Here is a 22930-nt window from a genome sequence, read left to right on the forward strand (position 1 = left end):
GGAATTTTACTATATGACATACATTACGACATATATTAATAAAAATAAACCATACATCCAATGCATAATTTAAAGAACAATTTATGGATCAGGATTGGACTCCTAAATCATTAATTAAATAAATATAACTTTTGTATTAATTTAATTAATGGAAAAAAATTAACTATAACCTTTTGCTTTGTCCTGACTGGATGTCGTATTTCATTCTTTAATAGTCTCTCCAAGATTCATAATATCAAGGTGGATTTCGGCATCAAGTACTCATGACAAATAATTATTGGCATTAATATTAAGGACGACAAATTCTAATTTTGTGAGATTTTTCATTGCAACACTATCATAAAATATTGTATTTATATTAGAAATTTAATAGATATTAAATATGCAAAATAACGTTAAATTTATTAATTATAATGAAGAGGAAAAAATCGACATATCTTTAGGATCTACCTTTGGCGAGGAAAACGATAAAAGCTCGTGCTGATAATATGTTGTGAATTTGAGGAGCACAACGACGCACAATAAGAACACGAATATGGAGAAAATATAATATAATAATAATAATATATAATAAAATAAATATAATATAATATATAAATATATAAAATAAATTAAAATAAAAAAGAATGAATTTCTCTACTTTCTCCAATTTTTTTGGATCGATCATGTGTCATTCAAAACCCACGAAATACATCTATTTATAAGTAATTTGGTAAGTAGAAAGTGGATTACATGAACAATCATAGTGTGTAATATTAAGTCACATAGATAATACATGGGCTAATGGATAAATCACACATGACCAATGGACATTAATAGTGAGCATCTATATTACACCTAATTTAACATATTTACAATAGAAAGTTATATTTTCTAAAACTACAATGCAATAAACAAAAATAAAGATGAAAATAACAAAATTTATTTGTCCCCAAAAGGAAATATCTTTTACAAACAAATAAAAATAATTTATGGAAATTAGTATAAAGTTATAATAAAAACTAATTGAATAAAATAATAATCTCCAGCATTTGCAACTTCTACATTGAGGTTTATAATCCTAACATAAATAATTTAAGATTTGTTTGGTCAAATATTTCAATCAATTTATTTATAAATATAGTAAAATGTCATCGTTTATCAATAACAAACAGAGAAAGATATCTATTCGTGTATATCACTGATAGTAATAGATTGATAAATATCGATAAATGCTATCGGTAACATTTTGCTATATTTGAAAATATTTTCAACAATTTTGCTATTTAAAACAATTACAAATAATTTAATTTATGAGTCTATTTTTGTTTTGATTATTACATTGCAGTTTTTAAAAATAAAATATTTATATATGGTATATGTTAGTTTTTTCTTTAAACAATTAACCATTATTTTAGAATTTTAAATTCAAAACTTAGGGGTGTTTGGGGTATAGATCATTTTAGTTTGGGTTATAATAGTATGTGTTTGAGGTGTAAATATTTTAGTTTGAGAATGAAATAGTAAACATAGTAACAAATAATACAAAAATTATGAATGTAAAATAGTAAATAATTTGAGGTTTTGAAATAGTTTTTATTGTAGCAGGAGGCGGTTATTATATTTTGATCATGATCGTTGCCCCAAACGCCCTCTTAATGTTTTCACATGCGAATTTCAATGCACATGGACTAATCTATTTTAAGACTGACCAATTTTTTTTAAAACTGTTTTTTTGTCTATTGATGAAAATAAACTTGAAAAAAAATATCTTTTTGATTCCGATATTCTGGATTTAGTTTCTATTTGCTTTCTAGATTTCAAAATGTTGTATGTTTAGTTCTTAGTTTTGATTTTAGTTTCAATTTAGTTCATAAACTTCAAAATATTACAATTTTACCATTGAAATTTAAGTTTTGTTTCAATTTGGTCCTTAGGTTTCAAGATTTTATATTTTAACTTTGATTTTTATTAAATGCTTACTTTCAACATTAACGATAATGTCTACTAATTATCTAAAATAAGTATATAAAAGAATTAATTTTAAGAATGATGAAAAACTAATTTGTTGAATTATTATGATTTTAAATTTATTCACATGCATTAACACTAAATATTGAGTAAAAAGTTTATATGAAAAATAAAAATCTTAAAATCTAATGACTAAATTATAATTAATAAAAAAATTGTAACATTTTGCAATCAAATCAAACTTAAAATTAAGCGCTAAATGTATGATATTTTGAAATCAGGATCAAATATAAATTAGATTAGTAGCACCAAAACTATATTTTCTTAGGAAAAAAAAATCTGAGTCGTGTCATGTGTGATTAGGTGCGGCTTCTTCCCGTCAGTCGCACCCTCTCTCCGGCGTTCCGCTGCCACTCCACCGTTTGCGCCGCTTAGTTCCATCGCCATCCGCCGTGCTCAGGCCAACTGCGCTGCCACTGGTGGCGATCTTCACGTGGGTTTCTTCTCCTCTCTCATCTATTTTTCTTTCCCTTCGCATTTAATTTCTCTCTCACAGAACTCGGTCGCATCGTCACTGCAAGCTCCCCGGACCTTCCGGCCGTCGTTACTTCTACCGCCATTGCCTAGTCACTGCCGGGACCACCGCAGATGAGCGTCTTGTGACGTTTCGGTGAGTTTTCTTGTTGGTTATTGTTACCGATGGCAGTTTAACTCCAATTTCGGTTACCCACCCACACTGCTTTGATCTTAGATTCGAGAAGTCTGAGGGGTTTAACGTGCTGTCCAGCAGCGCTTAAGGACGTTTGGCGACTTTTTCTGGTGAGTTTTAGGTTCGGATCACTTTCAAATCCGTTGTAGCTAGTAGATTGAGCCCTAACTTCTGAATTTTTATTGAGCTTAGAGTTAGGGCAAATTCATCACTGAAGTCAAGAAAACTAAATTCTTGGATAAGTGTATATGGGTAAATTATTCTAAGCACACTGGTTCTTTGGTGAATTCGACAACTTTTGTTTGGGCCATAAAGGTTGAAGTTAATTATAGTTTGCGTTGTGGTAGGCAGCTCTCATGGCTCAAATCTCTGAAAACCTTCCCCTTCTTATTCCGCCGTAAGAAAGAGTAGGTCATTGTGTTGTTCAATAAACTGTTAGTTACCAAATGAAATTTCAGAATTAAGAATCACATCGCATCGATATCTAGCAATTTTGGTAGTTTTGGGTTGTGAACGACCTTTCCGGACCAGATCTATTCTTTAGATTGTATAATTGTGTCACTGAGTTCTAAGTAGTTTTGGGTCGTTATTTCTCCATAGTTCAGACTTCAGTGCCATGTCCATTCCCTGAACGAGGAGTTTTGATACCTAAGTCGGGGGTTTCTGATGGAGGCTGTGGATTGGGAAAGCTCCTCAGGAGGAGCTAGTGGTGATGAAGACAACTATGAAGAAGACATCAACAACGAAGAAGAATGTCTTTGTGCATCTGGGTACTTGCGCAAGTTGCAATTCAGGTTAAGAATTTCAAGAATTTAAACTCCTCCATATCCTACAATAGGATGATGCTATTTGCTTATTATTGTGTGTTACAACATTTTATCTGTCTCCAGGAAGCATGCTTCAACAGCTCGATGGAATGATCGGATGGGAATGGCAGAAGTTTTAGAGAACAAGGGAAGCCTTTGGACGACAACTGGCATTGTACGTTGTGGCAAGATTTATTGTTCCATTGAGGAAACTTTGTAGGTTAAACTATGATCTTATTTTGGATTTGTTATCCCTATTGTTTTTTGATATTTATCACAACACTTTTTGGGGAGTTCTCTTTCACATTGTCTTAATTTGATTACTTTAAAGTAGTAGGGTAATATCATTAAAAAGAATAGGAATTGGAAGTGTTTCCAAGCCAAGGCCAGGAAATGGCCTATGAGGTGAGGATAGCTGCATTAAATGCATCTTGATAACTACCTTGATCGCCTTTTGGTCAGTTTTTTAATTGCTTGTTTGGCTGTCTTTGGGGCTATATTTAGAACATTACATTATGAATAAAGTGAAGGAATTCTAAATTAAAATATACAAGAGGACGCACTAGTTGCCTTTTGTGTCTTAGTAAATATAAGAAATCATTTTTCTAGTACTTTTTTTTAACTAGAGTCTTTTTTCCTATCATTATCTCTTGAAAATAAGTAGCATCAATGAAGTTTTATTAATCTTCTTTGTGTACAACTAGATAATTCAATTTATGCATCACTTATTCTTCTTTTCTATTTACAATATGTATTCATCGTTTACTATATTTACAATATATATGCACATCTATTGTTTTACCTTCACTTGGGCAATGCTTTTTTATATCTATTTTTATTGTGTCTCTGGTTTTAGGAAAGTTGGAAGTGTGTTGCCTTAAAGTGCATCTTGTGCTTTGTAAATGTTGGTTATGATATGACCTTTTGACTCAAAAGTAGAGTGGTACTATTTAAGCAAAAAATATCCTATTTTTCTTCTCTTTTTTCCCCCGATTACAAATTGTAATCTCTTTTGCGACATTCAAATGACAATTTTTATGCACACTATCAAAATTTATTTTATGTATTTTCAGATTTCTTATTGAAGTAGGGGCCCTGCATCTTTTGGATCATGATAATTCAAGTCTTTCTTTGGAAGATGTATATAAGAAAATAGCTGAAGGAAAAAATGGGTGTCTTTGGGAGCAGTTTGAAGTTTATAGGCACCTCAAATCTCTTGGTTTCATTGTTGGAAAGCATAAAGTTCCTTGGTCTCTGAAGAGTGTTAGGGATGGCAGTAACATTTCATCTCCAAGTTCTATTGAAAACAAAGGAGCATCAGATGTCAAATCAGAAGACGAGAGATCGATTTCTGAACTATTAGATGGCATTCAACTCGAGGAAGTAATGCCTATTTTTGATGTTTTTCTTCCACATAACAAGTTTAGAAAGTCTTCTCCTGGTGACCCAAATTTTATGGTCTACTTGACCAGGTAACAACTTCCACTATAAGTTAGTCTGCAGTATTGAGTTTTGTGTTCAAGTTTTTTAGACTACGCTTGGTGTGCCTTTTGAAAAAGGTGTTTCTCAAGTGAGAAGCATACATGATGGAAGCAGTTTTGGAAGTAATTTAGTTAAATTAAATGCTTCCCCTATAAGCACTCTATGCACTCTATTAATTTTTAGAATTTATCAAACTACTTTTCATCACTGAAACTTTTTGGAGATGCATTTAGTTAGTCGAAAACACCTTTTACCACTCTTAACATCTTCACCAAATCCTGCCTATTTCTAAATAAATACTTCCAGTCATCCATGAGGACTTTTAAAAGGCATGTTAAACACAATCCCTATTTAAGTTTGCACATTTATCATAGAAACTTCATCTTTCCCTCCTCTCTTTTGTACATTTATCGAACAACTCCATCTTCACAACCTTGCACTTAACTCTATCTCAAACACAAACTTCCTAACTCCAACATATTAACTCCAGATTTCAGAATTCAACTTGGTGGTCCAAACACCCTCTTAGATTAGTACTCAATTCTATGGTTGTGAAATTGTTTATTATTGATTTCATTTTTAGCCTTCTGTAACTATTTAGTTGCATTCTTGTATAAACGCCAATATCTAATAATAGGCTTCAACTTGCATCGTTTCTTCTTCTGGAGAACTCTTTGCATTACTTAGAATTGGTCTGATCCTTTAACTCCTGTGAAGTGATTTATTTCTTTTATAGGGGATATCCACCTTCAAAGAAAGATCTTGAAGTTCTTGCGAGAACATCCAGAGGCATTCCAATGAAATATTGTCATGTTGAACATGGACGTGTCTGCTTCTTTTCATTTGATACGGTGGAGCTCCCTATCTTACCTTGACATTGTTGTGGATAGCTCTGCTATTTAATTATTTTAGATTAGTATTTGGCATGTTATTTGATTTCTGTTTTATGTTTTCAGCCGAGTCGGGGGCAGGGGTACTTCTTCCCTTATAACCTAAGGTTTTCTGTTTTGAGAAAGTTAGAAGTTAGTTCCTATAGTTTATAATTTGAATTTAGGCCGTACGGAAGGAATTATTTATATGGATTTTATCAGACTATAGGGACTATTATGAAGTTTTATCAAAGTATAAATTTGACTAATTCAAATTACAGGAACCGAATTTATAATTTAACCAAAAAAGAGGGAAAAAAAACAGCTCATCTACAAAGAAATATGTGGCTAAGATTTGGATTTCTTGCTGGAAAGTAGTGTTCATCCAAATGATCCCCCACATGTTCAAACCTAAATCCACATGGGTTGAATATAGAACTTTCAGAATGTATTTGAGTTCAAGTTCTTGTATTTTAAATATCTAATTTTAGTTCCTGAAACAAAGTCCAGAGTACAAAGAAAAATGTTATTTTAATCTAAAATTTTTATGTAAAACAATATAATATGGGAATATGTTTGTAAACATATAAAATGTTTTAGGAAAAAAAACCATAATAAACTAGTAGTAGAGACAAATTAAGATTTATTGAAATTATGAAAAAAAAATTAAGATATTTGAAATTACATAAATTAAATTGAACACGTCACAAAGAAGGATGGAATGGTATTTTAACCTAGAATGTATGAATGGTATTTTGATCCTTATATTTTTTACTTAAATTTATTTTGATCTCTCTCCTTTTAAATTTTGTTCATTTTAGTCAGCAAAAATTAAGGTTTCGTTTAATAACTTTTTGTTTTTTGTTTTTAAAAATTAAACATATTTTCTTCTTATTTCTTACCATACTTTATATCTTTTTTTAGTATAATGGTTGAATTATTAGCTTAATTTTTTTCAAAAAAAACAAGTTTTTGTCTTAATGCTTAATGCTACAATTTTGTATGATAACTCACTTCATTGCTTATAAAAGCATTCATGAAATTCATCAGTGTCTGCACAATTAAATGCATTTGGTTAAACTTAGTACATAGCACAAATATTTTTTGAAAAATGAGGCAACTAGACAGGTCGATGTTGTATTCTTGCCTTTTATTACATAATACATGCTTCAACTAATTTACCAATTAACCAAACGATTTGAGAATGAGTTATTGTATAGGTAGCATTAGTAGGGTTATTAAGTAGTATTTCTATTATTACGGTATAATTATAATAATGTACTTATTTTCCTTACACTAAAAATTAAATTGTCTCATAGCACATAATTATTAGGTGCTGCTTGGGTTGCACAATTCATCCAATGCTCCCTTTTTTCCGACCACATGATACGCTGTTATTCAATATTATACCAATAATGCACCAATTCTTTTTCAAAGAAAAAAAATCAAATGATTAAGTGCAACCATCTAATTCAATGCTCCTCTTTTCCTCACACAATATTTTTTTTAAAAAAAAAATGCCACATGACACATAATTATCGAGTGTTGCTTGGGCTTTATGAGTGTAGTAAAGGATCATCGGTTGAGCGATGTTGGTTTTAGGCTCAAATTGACGCTGACCACTAACATTGTAGTTGTTATCGGTGTTCGTCGAATTTTGCAAAGATGTAAAATCGAATAGTTAAATGCTTGGATGGTTCTCTACAATTTTCAAGATCAAATCTTAAAGAAATCAATCAAATTTAATCTCAAAACGGATGAATTTGATTGGGTGCACAAAAAATGTGTGCGATTGCATCTAAGTTTTTCTTTTCAAAGAAACGGGTAATGGTTAGGGGTAGCCACCTAACTCAATGCTCCCATTTTCTTTATACATTAAAAGTTTTTAAAAATATTTTTTTATAAAAGAAACTACTATATGACACACTATTAGCGGGTGTTGCATGGGAGATCGATGCAACCCGTATCAGACTGAAAATATGTTAATGTTTGGTTGATTTTATTATCCATTGTTTGGGCAAGCGCGACATTGTTGACAATGTTATCCTTGAGAGCATCAAATTTAATATATTCGTCCTTCTTTGATGGAGACTCTTCTATCTCTATAATTAAGCGACGATTCTTTCCACTACACTAATGCTTAATGTTACATTTTGTATAATATTTCTCATGTCATTGTTTACAAAAGCATTGATAAAATTCATCATGTTACTATACTCCACTTCCATGGACAAGTTAAACACAAGCTAAGCAACTGTAAGAAGAGGGTCCGACTCCATTTATCTATATAATTAAATGCAATTGGTTAAACTTAGTACATAGCACAACTATTTTGTTTTTTAACAATTAGTCACATAGCACTAGACTAACATAAGTAACTTCCTCCTTTGTTCATTACGAGTTTCTTGTGCTCAAATAGACATGTCAATGTCGTATTCTCGTCTTTTATTGCATAGTGCATTACTTCAATTAATCAAGAAATTAATGCAAAAGGAATTGTATAAGTAGCATTAGCGAGGTACATAGTAAGGTTATTAATTAGCATCTATTATTGAATCAAATATACAAGGTCGGTCTCTTTATTATTACGACGTGTTATAATATATTGTACTCATTTTCCTTACTAAAAATTAAAATGCTCATCTTTTCCTTATACACTGTTTTTGTTTTTAAAAAATAATTGTCACATGATACACTTTTATTGAATGTTGCTTGGACTACACTCAAAGAAGACATGGATGAGTTACAGACAGCTTGAATTCTCCCTTTTTGCTGATTTACTAGAATTATTATTTATTTTTTTTTTTTAATTTTGCCACACTGAGTGTTGGTTGGACTGCACAAGAGAGATTTTTTTCAAAGAAAACAACAATGGTTAGGTGTAGCCACAAAACTAATGTTCACGCTCTTTTCCTTACACATTTACTTTAAAATAAATAAATTTTTATTTTAAAAAATTTATCACATGAGACGGTAAACAGATGCTACTTGAGAGGATTGGTGCAATCCATTTTTTTAAAAGGATAATGATTAGGTGGCACCTAACTCAATACTCAACTTTCCCTAACACACAAAGATTAAAGAAAATTATTTTTTTTGTAAAAATTATCACATGGCACAATGTGATAGGGTGTCTTTTGGACTGAATAAATTGTTTTGTGTAGCATAAGCTACACAGGTTTAGGGTTTAGGAAAAAAATTTGACACATGATACATTGTTATTTGGTATTGTTTGGACTAGATGAGACCTATAGATCCCTTCTTGTCAACATCAAGAGTGTTTATAGTTATTTTCTCATATGTTGTTCAAATTACTTGGTAGAAATGGAAAAAAGGAATATATATATATTCTGCTTAAAAACCTTCTTGTTTTTAGGGTCTTACTTATTTCCTTCTGGTTAATTAATAATCTATAAAATGCGTCTTTAAATTCTTTTGAAAAATTTCTATATGTTTCAATATCGTGCGAATGAGTAGACACACATCTAGATAAGACTTTATAATGTGTGTAATGAAGGCAAACATAAGGGAACACTAAACAAAAAGTCATACCTATAAATCTATTTAGTTCTATATATTGTTTTAATAATATAACATAAATTTAATTAGTAGTAATTTTCAGTAATAAGAAATTTATTCTAAAATATTCTCAGTTTAAATTAAAATTTTAAAAGAACAACATACTTTTTAATATTAATGAAATAGTTAATAAAGATGTCCATTTCAAAAATCGATTTTTGAGAAATTGTGTGAAATGGCCATTTCAAGCCATTGATTTTCCAAAAGAAAATTATCCTGAAATATAGCCAAACGAAAATTTTCAGTTGACATTTTTTTTTTTTTGCCTCATTTGCCCTTATTGTTGTATGAGATATTTAAAGATTTTGTATCATTAAATTTTGATTTTAATATTCAAATTATAGTTTTCTAAAGAATCTAGTCACGATTTTGGATTGGAAGAAAGTTTTTGGTTTTGTGGTTTCTTCAACAAGGATATATCATAGTCATACTATCTTGTTTTAATTTTATCGTCTCACATTGTTTTCTTTCTTCTCCCTTTTTTCTATGGTTATTTATGATAAAGTCTAAGGGGAAATAACCACCTCTTGGTAAATATTATTTCAAAATTTCCAATTAGCTACAATCAACACTATTTCAAAACCTATCGTATTTTTACTATTTTCTACTGTATTTATTATTTTACATTCATCATTTTTTTGTTCTTTGCTACAGTGTTTATATTTACTTCTCAAACTAACATAGTTTACACTTCGAACACATATTATTATAACCCAAACTAAAATAATCTACTTAGTATGAGACAGATTGTGAGAGTGGTGTTGGGGTTTGTGCCCTAAAGTCTCGTGTCATGTAGTTTGTAAACAACTTTGTACGAACACTTGTGATGTATAATATATATGATATTTACTTCGCTTCTTGACTTTGCACTTTTAGATGTTTTTATTTTACCACAAACCAATAAACTTAATATCCCTAGTTGTCTTTATGTAACTTTATGTAGTGACATACAAGTGGATCATATCTTAAATGACAACCAAAATGGTCTGTAGTATATGGATATAGGAGGAAAACTTTATCCTGGTAACATTACGGATGCGACCCGCTTTGTGGAATAGTTACAAATATTGTGGCTTGTCACAAATGGTTTGATCCTGATCATTCGTGTAGGGGACATGCGAGCGGGGGCGTCCTATACAAAAAGTTTGTATAAGACCTGACCTCAAAGTGTTAACGTCTCGTCATATAACTCCGTTCATGACAAAGACTTCACTTCATTAGGATGATCATAGATAACACAACCTCAATCCTGAGTGAGTTGGGAACTCCTGCCATTGAGGGCGGTCCTTTGATTAGCATGGATGCGAATGGCCAGAGTGCCGACTCAAAGTACCACTTTGGGGATTCATTTAATTTAGTAGCTGGGAACTCAGCTTCACAAGATGGAGTTCACTACTTGCCCGAACCAGGGGTACGTAGATAGATTGCTCACTTAAGGGATGATCCCGGGGCTTGAACGATGTGGCGCCACACACCTTCTCATGGCCCGAGAGGTGTTCACACATAGTAGGACCTGTCTCTTATACACATCTAGATGTGTATAAGAGACAGGTTTATAATTTACTAAATGACCTGTTGGGGTGTATGCCCTAAAGTGTCATGTCCTATAGTTTGTAAACAACTTTGTACGAACACTTGTGATGTATAATATATATGATATTTACTTCGCTTCTTGACTTTGCACTTTTAGATGTTTTTATTTTACCACAAACCAATAAACTTAATATCCCTAGTTGTCTTTATGTAACTTTATGTAGTGACATACAAGTGGATCATATCTTAAATGACAACCAAAATGGTCTGTAGTATATGGATATAGGAGGGAAACCATATCCTGGCAACACTACAGATGTGGCCCACCTGTCTCTTATACACATCTAGATGTGTATAAGAGACAGATGATATTCATTGTCTATTAATTGGACGGTTAAAGGGGTAATAGGACGACGTCTCTTCTGTTTTCATAACGGATGAGTAAGTTGAAAAATCACTTTGAGACGTTTAAATAGCTCACGATGTGTTTAACATTGCATGCACGGACATTGTGTTAAAGAGTGTTATTGCTTAACAAAACCTATGCCTATACGATAGTGCTTGAACGATCGCTTACCTATACGATAGTGTTGAGCGATCGCTTAACGATTACATCCATGCACGCTATTTACTAAACGATCATTTACCTTTTCCTAGGTGATCGTTTAGCGACCGATATTTACTAAATGATCGTATAGACGATCGCTTAGCTTTTCCTACACGATCGTATACTTCACCTAAATGATCAAGCATTTTTTTTTCTATACGATAGATAAGTCTATCTCCCACTTGCTTGATCGCTGTACACGATCTCCCTTCCTCCTTCCCTCTATCAAATTCGAACAAAGCCCACCCTTTGGATTCTCACTCCATGAATAGTGAGGGCTCTGAGTGGTGGTATCGTCCCGTTTCTTCGTGTAGAGACTGTTCGAAGTAGACGATTGGGTTTTGCTGAGCGTTTGCTTACCTCTCAGCAAAAACGATATTTTTTGTGAAGAATAAGTCTTCAACTGGTATGATCTCTCGATCTCTATTTATTGTTCCTTTGAACATGTCAATGATTTAGTATTATGAATGCATATTAGTATTTTTGAATGTATATGTGGAAATTCCGTCACAATGAATTGGAAAGATCTGCTTCCGCTCGTAGGTACTCTTGAATAAGAGTTCCTTCAAGTGGATGGGTAGAAATTATTTAATAGTTATTTTGAATATAAAGTATTTACATATTTCAGGCCTAGGTTTTGAGTTATTAATTATAACTAAATATTCTTGGTTAATTTTTGAGTGAAGGTCAAAGGTCTAATTTTTCTATTTTTAACCATTAATTTTCAATTACGTTTATTTTAGATTATGCATCTCTAGGTTAGTTTTGATTGTGTGATATTATTTTAGATTTTTTTTTTTTTTTTTTTTTTTTTTTTTTTTTTGTGATTAAGGTTAGATTTTTGGTGTTAAGTTTATTAGGTTATTAGATTTTTTTAAAAAAAAGTCCAGCATAGTTATAGGGATATTTTTATCTATTATTAAAATTTAAATAGTATCAGAATTAGTCATTCGATCACTTTCAGAAAGAAAACTATGTTTGACCATTTTTCAATAACATCATCCACGTTCACAAAGAAAATTATATTTGGCAAATTTTCAATAACATCATCCTATTTTGACCATTTGTCAATCTCCCCTTGATTTTCTATTGATCACCGGAAAAAAAGCCATGACAAACGAAGAAAGTTTTTTCAAGGAACCAATTCTTCACAAATTTTTCAAAAAGGTCTCCATCCCTTCTTCATAAGAAAATTATCTTTTTAGTCCCCAAGTAACAAAGAATAAATAGAATCCCTAGGTTTTCAAAAATATATCATTTTAGTTCTCTAACTTTTAAAATTTGGTGTGTTCCATCCTTACATTTTCAAAATATACTTTTTTAAGGATTAGTAACCAAAAATCTCATTAAAAGAAGAGAGAAAGAAGAGAAATTGAACAATGCTTGTCTATGAGATAAATAACTGCTTGCATCAAATCCCAACAAAGAGGAATGTTGAATCCAGTTAATTTGACAACCTTAGATGACAACCTGCTTGCATCTTTCATTCATAAATCAGTGGCAAAGGGGAAAAAACATCATAAGACTTCTTCTTTCTTTTTTCTTTTTTTTTTCATATTTTGTTTCATTTTTTCTTTAAAATACCTACACAGCCCGAATAACTGGAAGAAACAAGGTAATGTAGAAGGATGCCGTACCACCACTAGCATCATCCATCATCAACATTAAGCTACAAAAACGTCTCAACCCATCGCATACTTCTGAGTCCAGCTCCGTGCACTCGCTTCATACTTGGCTCGGTCGGTCTTGTACATGTGTGCAATCTCCGGTACAAGAGGGTCGTCTGGGTTTGGATCAGTCAGCAATGAGCATATGGAGAGCAGTACCTGTTTCATGGACACCATTTATGTTTAGAATGAACTCAATCAAATTTTCTCTCTCTCTAGCTTTCAGTCAGGAGGGCTGAGCAATTGTTACGGGTCTCTCGCAAAATCAATCAAAAAGCTGATGAGAATGTAAGTTCCCTGATGAAATGAGATTTTATTTCATGATCAAAAAGTTATAATGAAGATATCAAGCTCGGCTAGTTTCTAGATATAGACGAGGAGAGCGAAAGAGTAGAACAAACAAACTAATGGCCCCACACTGCAACTACTTCACTTCCTTCCTTTAACACTTATTGCGGTAGAAACACAAATCAATGACTGTTTTCGACTGCCCTGAAGCTACCCTTGGAATCGCTTCCCGTACCGGGAATAATAGGGTGTTCGCCATGAGTATAATGCAAAGAGTCAGGCCCGACAACCAAATTATCCACAGAAAAAGAAGACTTCCCAATTGCATAGAGAAACGATGGCTCAAAGAAATATCCAGACTGTTTATGTCTAAGAAACACAGACACTTTAGTTTGGCTAGCATGTCGATGTCTGACATGTGTTGAACACTTGGACACTCCAACACTTATTGGACACATATCAAATACTTGTTAGTGTAATATATGTGTTTTAGACACTAGTGGTATAAAGTCAAATAGGACCAACTTATTAGATACACATCAAACACTTGTGATGTATAATAAATATATACACAGATGACAAAAATAATAAAACTTAAGAGAGAGAAATGCATCAAACTAATTTTTTAAGCATATAAATGCATAAACCCAATAACTTTGAAATTCCTTCCGGTTTATAAATGACATTTTAAAAAAATGTATGTTTTAATAAACGTGTTCGTGTCCTAGATTTTAAAAAAATTTACTTGTTACCATCCCCATATTCAGTTGTATCCATGTGTCATATCCATCATATCTATAATGTTTTTCAAAGCTCAAGGCGCAAGCACAATAGCCTTATGGAACTTAAGTGCAAGGCAAAAAAAAAAAAAAAAAACAAAGCAAGCTTTTTTTCCTTAAGCTACACTTATATAAAAGTACTACATTAAGAAGAGAAAGCATAGTTGAAATGGAAATAGGAAAAAAAAAGGCCCCTAAATACAAGAAATTTTGCATTTAGGTCTTTTAATTAATAAAGAAGGGAAATCCTTAACTATTACCCTTTTTTAAAAAAAATAATGAAAAAGTCCCAAGGCCGAGCCTTGGGGCTTCACATAAGGCGTGCCTTATTTTGTGAGGCTCACCTTTTCAAAGCGAGGCACCAGACCTACACCTTGACCCTAGGCACTAGCCAGAGAGGGATTTTTAAAAATCTGTCTATATCCATGCTTCTTAGGTTTATGCGATCAAACTAATCACAAGAAAACAAAGAGCAAATATTGAAACATGCTGTCCATTATAGACCACACAACTGAGGTCATGAATTTTTCATAATTACTCGAGTGTTGTAAGATTCTCCATCAAATGGGGAACTTTGAACAAGTAAGCATCCAAGCTAAGCAGAACTTTACCATAGCAGAAGCATATAGATCTCAAAAATGACAAAAACAACTACATTTATGCAAACACCACAATGACAATCCAGAAGTAGAAATGAAATGATGAATTATGAGTGCATTCACAAACAAAAGGCCAAATGAACCTTAGAAATTGTAAGCGCGGGGCTCCACTGTTCTTTAAGGATATCAAGGCAAATGCTTCCATTGCTATTGATATTTGGGTGAAACACTTTGGTCCTAAAAGCAACCTGAACAACAATCCACAACTATTAAACCTCGCGATCCTTGCAAAGAAAACAACAAACATAAGAATCATCTTGCATAGCTCATTAAGAGCAACAAACAAAAGACAAAACATCATTCACCTTGGGGGGCTTGAAAGGATAATCTGGAGGGAAATGAATATTGACAAGAAAAACACCTCCTGAATAAGGACTATCAGATGGTCCCATAATGGTCGCTTGCCAATGGAACATATCTTCCGCTACAGGGCCTATCCTCAAAAGCAAAATAAAATCAAATCAAATCAAATAAAAAACATCCAAAGCTTAAAACTAGAAAACAAATAAACATCTTCACAACAAGAGAGAGAGATCAAAAGGTCAACAACACAAAAACAACCAATCAACAGATACCAATTCATTTTATTCATTAATTCAATCCCATCAACGCAACAAAAGCAATTAAATCCGAAGAAAATAGTCAAAATCGGTCACAAAATAAAGAGATCAAGGCTTAGAACCATACCAGCACTGCAAGATGTGGGCGGATCCTTCTGTAAATCCTTAAGTTCCTTCAAGATACGCTTCGAAGCCATGATCTACACACAAAAACGATAAAAAACGAGAAGATTCAAAAAACCCATCAAGCTTAGGACAAAGCAAACAAAGGGTCATGCGATTAACAAAAAAACTCAACACAGAACGCAAGAAAGAGGGAAAAATCGGATGGAAATGAGAGAAATACCTTGAGAAATCAAAAGGGTTTTCGATCGACTACGGGATGAAGATCAGGATCGGCAGGAAAGAGCAGTAGAAAGGGAAATAAGCTTAGAAATCAGATCGACGGCGGCCCCCAGAAACCGCTGCTTGTTCGTCGGTCTCTTTACCCTCTGATTTTTTGTGGAATTTGACAATGTTAAGAGACCGAAGAACTTTGCCAATCGCCAAGCAAACGATTAAAGACTTGAGAATATTTATAGCGATCCCAAATCCACCGTTTTCTTTTACCACATTCTAATCTTATCCTTTCCTTTTTTTTACTTCAAATTATGTATAGGAAGTTTTGTTCGTCTTTTCTTTTAAAAAGTAAGAATTTTTTAGTCCATGAATATTGATGGATTTAATTTATTATTAATTTATTGATTGATTTATTTTTAGATAGAACAACCTAACATCTGACTTCAAAGTCCATAATATGTTAAATTAGTTATGTTCAAATCGACCATTGAATTAAATTTGAGTTAAAACTTTGTCCTCTAGTGAAAGATTTGCTGAAATTATTTAGTTGTAGTAAAAATTAAAGGATGAGGTTTTCATAAATATAACCATTTAGGGGGCTTTTGGGACAAAAAAATAAAATATTAAACATTATAATAAAGAATAAAAAAAATGACGAATACAACCTAGTAAATATGTATTTACTATAGTAAGAGGTGGTTATTATAGTCTTTAAGATAATCTGGTTCTAAATACCCCTTATATTTTAATATAACAATCCTAAGGATGGGAGATCAAATATTTGGATCATGTAAATTACAAATATAACTCTTTGTTTTGAACCATTAGATTTTGAATTATATTCAAAGATTCTAGATTGGTTTGAAAAAGCAATATTAAATTTGAAATCTAGGTTCATATGAAATTACGTTTTGCCCCAAATATTTTCAAACAACAAATAGTATGGAATGGAAGGGAATTTAAAATTCAAGTTTATATTTGGTAAATCTATTAATGTTTAAAAAATTTTAACATGTCACACAAAATTAAAAGTATAGATTTATATTGAAAACATGTATTTCAATCTTTTATAAAATTCACTCTTATCATTTCAGTTGTATTAAATTCAAAAGATTTCAATAAATCATGCTAGGGTAAACTTTTTTCTTTTTTTAATAGTAGAATTTCCATGTTGGTTTTCTACTCTATTTTGCTATATGTGTGAATTATTTTTTTGTTTTACTTTACATTATTTTATTTTATTTTATTTTTGTTTTATTTCAATTTTGAAAGGAGTTAAAAAAAAAAATTTTTAAAAAAAAAAACCCTCCAAAGCCAGGGAAGTTACTTGATTACCAACCACTTTTACTATATTTTTCCCATTATATGATTTTTTTTTAAGTTAGGTGACTTTGTTTTTCATAATCACATGCTTTACTTGATTGTTGCAATTTTATTTGTAATGAAAAATGTCTTAATATACAAAGACATAACTATACAATTATTTTTATTTATTTATTTATTTATTTATTTATTTATTTATTTTGTTTCTCTTTGTATCCAAACAAGAAATTTTAGCTAGAAAAATTTTGAAATTCATTAAAATCGATGTGGTTTCATATAAAATTAAGAATTTAAAATTACTTTCAAACATATAATATGAGTAGTAAAATGTTGTAAAAGTGAAAATACAAAGTTAGTACTTTAATAGATTCGAATGACTTAATGCTAAATGAGAGTTGACAAGGAGATAAAGTGAAGTAGCACAAAGATTTGAGTTGGTTAATTTATTATTCATTTTCACCCCGTCCCAACTCCACAAATGTTTTGAATATTTATAAAATTTCTAAACTAGCCCAACCTGAATATAACTCAATATTTAAGATATCTTTAAATCTTTTTAAAAAGTTACAAGGTTACATAAATAAGTAGTAAAGTCAATAGCCATGTAATCATTATGTAATAAAGTCAATCATTAAGATTGGTTTTGTGCATTTTCAAGTCAACCTGTTTTGGTGTGCTGGGGAGTTTAGAGTCAACCTGTTTCATTCTAGCTCTTACAAAGGTCTTTGCACATTCAATTGTAGCAAGATTGTGTTCAACATGAAATCCATAACTCAAATTTGATTACTTATGAATGAAACTAATAGAACAGCAGCCTGGCTACTTTATAATTTATAATGGATACAACTTTGACATGGTTATTACAAGAGAAAATACAGACAACCAATCAAAACCCAAAACAATAAGACCCTCCAAATACTTTTTTAAAAAAATTACATCACACAGACAACAACTCATTGTTAGATGAAGGTTTCAGATTCTTGAAGACGAATGGATGAGTTGAAAACAATTACAAGGTCGGAGTATTCAAGTCATCCTCTCCGTCCCCGGCTTTGTTATCTTCTGATGATGGTCGAGTTCCCGAGTCTAATTGTCGGATTTCCTCAATCATCCTAACAACTTCTTCCATTGTTGGTCTCATATCCGGCACTCGAGACACGCAAGCCATCGCTATTTGGAGCATTTGAACAAGCTCTTCTTCAATGTTCTGATACTTCATTAGCTCTACATCAAACACCTCAGATGTCCATTCCTCTCTTACCACAGACTGGACCCATCTCGGAAGGTCCATAACATCATCACGGCCTGGCGACTGGGATGGCGCTTTCCCAGTCAACATCTCCAGCAAAACGACTCCAAAGCTGTAAACATCTGACTTTTGAGTTGATTTTCGAGTCTCGATCACCTCTGGAGCACGATAACCTACACTTCTAGAGGGAATGGCAGGAGAGTTCATCAAAGGAGTCAGGCCAAAATCTGAAATGCAACCATTCAGGTCTTGTGTGAGAAGGATGTTAGAGGACTTTATATTGCCATGGATGAATTTTCCCCCACTTGCTGAATGGATATGTGCAAGGCCTTTGGCACACCCCAGTGAAACCTTCAATCTTGTTTCCCAGTCCGGTGGCGCTCGTCCACCTTCTCGGCTTCCTACAGAATTATTTTCTGTCATTCATCTTTAAAGTGCAAAAGATCCATAAAAGCAAGAATGATGATCAGAAATTTAATAGAGCATACCACGGAGTAATCTCGAAAAGCTTCCAGCAACAGCATAGTCATAAACCAAAAGCTTCTCATCTTTTGAATAGTAATAGGCACGGAGAGGCACGACGTTTGGATGCTGGCCCATCCTCCCAACAATCTCCATCTGTTGATCAAATTCCTTTTTCCCAGCCACCACTTCCTTCAACCTCTTTACTACCACTGTTACTCCTTCCTCCAAGATTGCCTTGTAAGTAGTTCCGTAACTCCCTTTTCCGAGCACTTCAGCAGAGGCCCTTAACAAGTCTTCAAGATCAAAATTATAAGAACAGCCTTCAAAGAAAACCAGCCTATTTTTCTCGGGCTCTTGTACCCCGCTTCCGAAATCCTCCTTCGGTTGCTCAGTCCTTTTACCCTTTCCTTTCACTGCAGTAGCACTACCTTCACCATCTTTTTTCTTCATACAGCAGACAATAATCAATAACATGAGGAGGAAGAGCACGGCAGCACCACCTAAGCCGATGGCAACGATAGCTCCAATATTTATTTTCTTTTCACTCTTTTTCTTTGGCTGGGGCAACGAAGCGGGAGATGGAGAAGGTATGGGGGCACCAACTGAGCAATTTTTAAGAGGCGAACCACATAGCAGTGAGTTCCCTTCAAAGGAAGAAGTAGGAAAGGATTGCAGTGAAGCAGGAATGGGACCGCTAAGCTGGTTGTAGCTCAGGTTTAATTGCTTAAGCTTTAGGTGACCAATATCAGGAATGGATCCAGTCAGGGAGTTGTTTTGAATGTTAAGTCCAGTGAGGCGTGTTAAATTTTGTATCGATTTTGGGATGTTTCCGGTAAGAGAATTGAAGGACAGATCGAGAAAGGTAAGGCTGGGAGACAAGGAAGAAGGTATTTTACCAGAAAAGTTATTGTGTTGAAGATATATAAACTTTAGGGAGGGAAGGGATAGCACATCTGATGGAAGGTTTCCATTAAGATTATTAGATCGAAGACTCAAAGTTCTAAGGGCATCTAACTTTCCAAGTGTATTGGCCGGTATCGGACCATACAGTCCAACAGCAGGCAGCCTGAGAGCAAGCACATTAGAGAGGTCTGAAGTGCAAGTGACGCCAACCCAAGTAGTGCAGACCGGGGTAGAAGGATCCCAGTTAATTTTTCGACCATGGGGAACTGTCGAAATAAACTCTAGAAGAGCTTGCTGGTCTGAGTTTAAATCAGCCGCAATGAAGGAGAGACAATATATGAGTAAGAGTAAAGATGATGCTGCAAAAAGGGATTGTAGCCTCATGGAGAATTTCTAGTGGAGGCCTATTGTGGTAGCAAGAAATCTTGGCGAAATCTCAAAAATGTTTCTTCCCTGCAGAGGAATAAGCACAATCAGGAATTGTTGCCATCTATTTCAAACTCGAAAATGATCATAATGAGCCAACGCATAGAAATCATATCAATGCAAAAAAAAAGAAGCAACCTTCTACCGCAGGCAGGTTATTTATTGCAGGAGTATAACATAATAAACAAATATGTGATCAAAACAATATAAACAGAAAAAGTCCTGTCTAGGAACTAAAGCCAAGGCCATACCGACATCCAAGAGCAGAAAGAAGGGGAAGGGGAGATTTGTTAGGATGTTGGCACGGTGATGGTAATTTACCTTTCTGAAACATGAAATGAGGCCGTATAATCATTTCAATTACTTTATAAAAAAGGAGGAGATCTAACATCCCATTTCACAAGAAATGTAATGAGTGTCCTCCTTGTTAGTCGAACTTGATGGATTAACTAATAGGAGAAGCACATCCAAAACACAGGTTAGTCCTTCCAAATCTTGAAAAAGCCACATCTTTGACTCAATCACATGTCTTAGCTCTTAAGCACTAATGAATTTCAGATTTTGAAGAAGTGAGATGAAGCTCAGTGAAAATCTAAAGTCATTTGGTAGGGTATGGGGACGTAGAAGAAGGAATGAAATGAAAAGACAAAAGCATAACCCTTTTTTGCAAAAGAAAAAGCATTAAAGTGATCAGCAAAAGAAATGCTTATAGAATCCCTTTATCACCTATTCTTTTCTTAACTTCCTTTTGCATTGCCTAAATGATTCTGTAGTTACAGATATATCATAAAATAATGCATGAGAACGAAGAGTAATCGTCCTATAATCAAAACAACAATCCAGAAAGTTAAGACTAAAAATGTGAAACTTTGGGACAAACAAAAAGAAAAAAATATGACAGAAAATTTTGCTTGACTAAGTTCAATGTAGTTCAAAATGGGAAAAAGAAAAGAAAAGCGAAAAAATAATAATTCTTCTTTGTTTTCTTTTCCAAAAGGAAAGTTCACCTAAGCTTTTACTTTATCAACTTTGATAATTGAATTAAAACCTACCATCTAAGTGCAGAAAAAGAAACACTAGATAATGGAGGCACATATCTGAGCTTATGGCATAGCTAATTGGAGAAGAAGATGAAAAATTACAAGAGGGATGAAGGGACCAACCTTTTCCCCGAACAACAGAAAAGTCAGCCATGGAAGAACCAAAAGAAAACCAGTACTCTGTACTCTCACTATAATCAAAGATGCGTAGAATTCAAAATGTTGATGGTGTTTCCAGTAAATTTTATAACACCCAATCAAGATTTGGTAACTCGATATCCATTAATGAAGATAAGAGAAAGAGAGAAAGAACTTTAGATGCAGAGTACACAGAAGCAAAACTTAGTCACATTAATCAAACTCCAAGTCGCTTCAAGTGAAAGGGTGTCCTCTCAGTCAAAGAAAAGGACAAAAGGGGTGCTCCAATCTCACAAACAGAGTATAGATTTAAAACTCATTTTCCCAAACCTAAACCAAACCAAAATTTTTTTTTTTTTTTTTTTAAAAAAAAAAGGGTTGGGGTTTGGTCAGAGACAATGACAGTGAAGTGAGAATGGTTATCCCAATTGCCATTCTCACAAACCAAAACAGCCCAGAAATCTCTCCCTCATTCTCAGTCACCAAGAACCCATCTCTTCAAATTCCCCCAAAACTTATTTCCTAGATCTAAAAACCCAATTAGAAAACCCCACCTATAAACCAATCTACATTACATTACACAAAACCCACAAGCAGAAAAGGGAAAGTTTAGCAGTGAAACAGAGATGGAGAGAAACCAAACCTAAGAAATCATGAGCAGCATTGAGCAAGAGCATTGTATAGAAGCCAAATAGAGCTGAAATAAGAAAGAAGAAGCAAGTAAAGAAAAATGGTGGGGAATAGATAAATAGATAAAGAGAAAGAAAGAGAGAAACCAGACCTTTAACGGCATTCCTTGAAGAAGAAGATGGAGTTGCAAGAAAGAAAGAGAAAGAAAGAGAGTTAATTAAAGTCAGTAACCTACTGAGTGAGCCATGGTGGTTGGGGTTGGGTTCCATGGTTAATACCCTTTCTTTCTTCTCTTTCTTCTTTTAATTTTTCTCCCTTTCCTTTTTCCCCCTTTTTGGGGTTTTCAGATTCTCTTCTACCTCAACCGTTGGGCTCAAGCTTCACCGTGAAGCCAACGTCGCCGCCACCGCCACCGTATTTTCCTCACCCGAGTCACTTTGTTCCGCCGCCGAGTTAGTTCTTCAAATCGAATGTTTTTATTAACTCAGAGTTGGGCCCGGGAAGTTTTGACCAATGAAATTATCGAAATGTTTTACTTTTTTTATTTTGTTAGTCCACGTGGCAGCTTCTCACCATCAACTTGTGGGTTAAAAACTCCTAAAACAGGTTTACATTTAACCTAACTCAATTTGTTTAGACATATGTCGAAGGTTGACCCAAAATCTACAAGTAGACTAAAGTCCAAAGGATATTGAGTTAGGGTATAGGAAAGCATGCATTCCGAAATGTTAATGTCTTGGGGTCAATCCAAACGATAAATATATGCCAATCGAGAAAAAATGAGTCAAGGTTGAACTAGCACCCTGCAACATTATTGACGTCCCTGTTGTCACACCCAACCGCAGGAATATGTCAGAGAATTGACTTATAAATAGTTTCATTCAACCACCCCAAAAAGAGGGGGTAAATAGCTAAAGAAGAGACTTGAT

General features: G+C 33.3%; 3 protein-coding genes across 8 annotated transcripts; 1 reads left to right on the top strand and 2 right to left on the bottom strand.

The window, feature by feature from the left end:
- Positions 1 to 2265: 2265 nt before the first annotated feature.
- Positions 2266 to 6091, top strand: LOC120074337. 3 transcript variants are annotated; one of them, XM_039027427.1, is made up of 7 exons: positions 2266 to 2443; positions 2507 to 2620; positions 2702 to 2769; positions 3260 to 3453; positions 3550 to 3681; positions 4539 to 4937; positions 5684 to 6091. In XM_039027427.1, exons 4-7 carry the CDS (start codon positions 3326 to 3328, stop codon positions 5820 to 5822), a joined length of 798 nt encoding a protein of 265 aa, XP_038883355.1. In that variant the 5' UTR covers positions 2266 to 2443; positions 2507 to 2620; positions 2702 to 2769; positions 3260 to 3325; the 3' UTR covers positions 5823 to 6091. The 3 variants fall into 3 exon arrangements, with proteins under 3 accessions (XP_038883355.1, XP_038883356.1, XP_038883357.1); XM_039027428.1 differs by having other exon boundaries at positions 3265 to 3453; XM_039027429.1 differs by having other exon boundaries at positions 2532 to 2620.
- A 6820-nt stretch (positions 6092 to 12911) lies between these two features.
- On the bottom strand, positions 12912 to 16053 carry LOC120073757 (ubiquitin-conjugating enzyme E2 28-like). Its single transcript, XM_039026584.1, has 5 exons — positions 15835 to 16053; positions 15616 to 15688; positions 15234 to 15361; positions 15012 to 15116; positions 12912 to 13361 (listed from the first exon to the last, which is right to left on the bottom strand). The coding sequence occupies exons 2-5, from the start codon at positions 15683 to 15685 to the stop codon at positions 13218 to 13220; spliced, it is 447 nt and encodes a 148-aa protein (XP_038882512.1). The 5' UTR covers positions 15686 to 15688; positions 15835 to 16053; the 3' UTR covers positions 12912 to 13217.
- Positions 16054 to 17898: 1845 nt separating this feature from the next.
- On the bottom strand, positions 17899 to 22461 carry LOC120073812 (probable inactive receptor kinase At5g58300). 4 transcript variants are annotated; one of them, XM_039026670.1, is made up of 4 exons: positions 22153 to 22461; positions 22015 to 22068; positions 18888 to 20220; positions 17899 to 18800 (listed from the first exon to the last, which is right to left on the bottom strand). In XM_039026670.1, the coding sequence occupies exons 3-4, from the start codon at positions 20149 to 20151 to the stop codon at positions 18160 to 18162; spliced, it is 1905 nt and encodes a 634-aa protein (XP_038882598.1). In that variant the 5' UTR covers positions 20152 to 20220; positions 22015 to 22068; positions 22153 to 22461; the 3' UTR covers positions 17899 to 18159. The 4 variants fall into 4 exon arrangements, with proteins under 4 accessions (XP_038882598.1, XP_038882601.1, XP_038882600.1 ...); XM_039026673.1 differs by lacking the exons at positions 22015 to 22068; positions 22153 to 22461 and adding an exon at positions 21357 to 21977; XM_039026672.1 differs by lacking the exons at positions 22015 to 22068; positions 22153 to 22461 and adding an exon at positions 20445 to 21226.
- Positions 22462 to 22930: the final 469 nt, after the last annotated feature.

The sequence above is a fragment of the Benincasa hispida genome, chromosome 3, assembly GCF_009727055.1.
Source record: "Benincasa hispida cultivar B227 chromosome 3, ASM972705v1, whole genome shotgun sequence".
Lineage (NCBI taxonomy): Eukaryota > Viridiplantae > Streptophyta > Magnoliopsida > Cucurbitales > Cucurbitaceae > Benincasa > Benincasa hispida.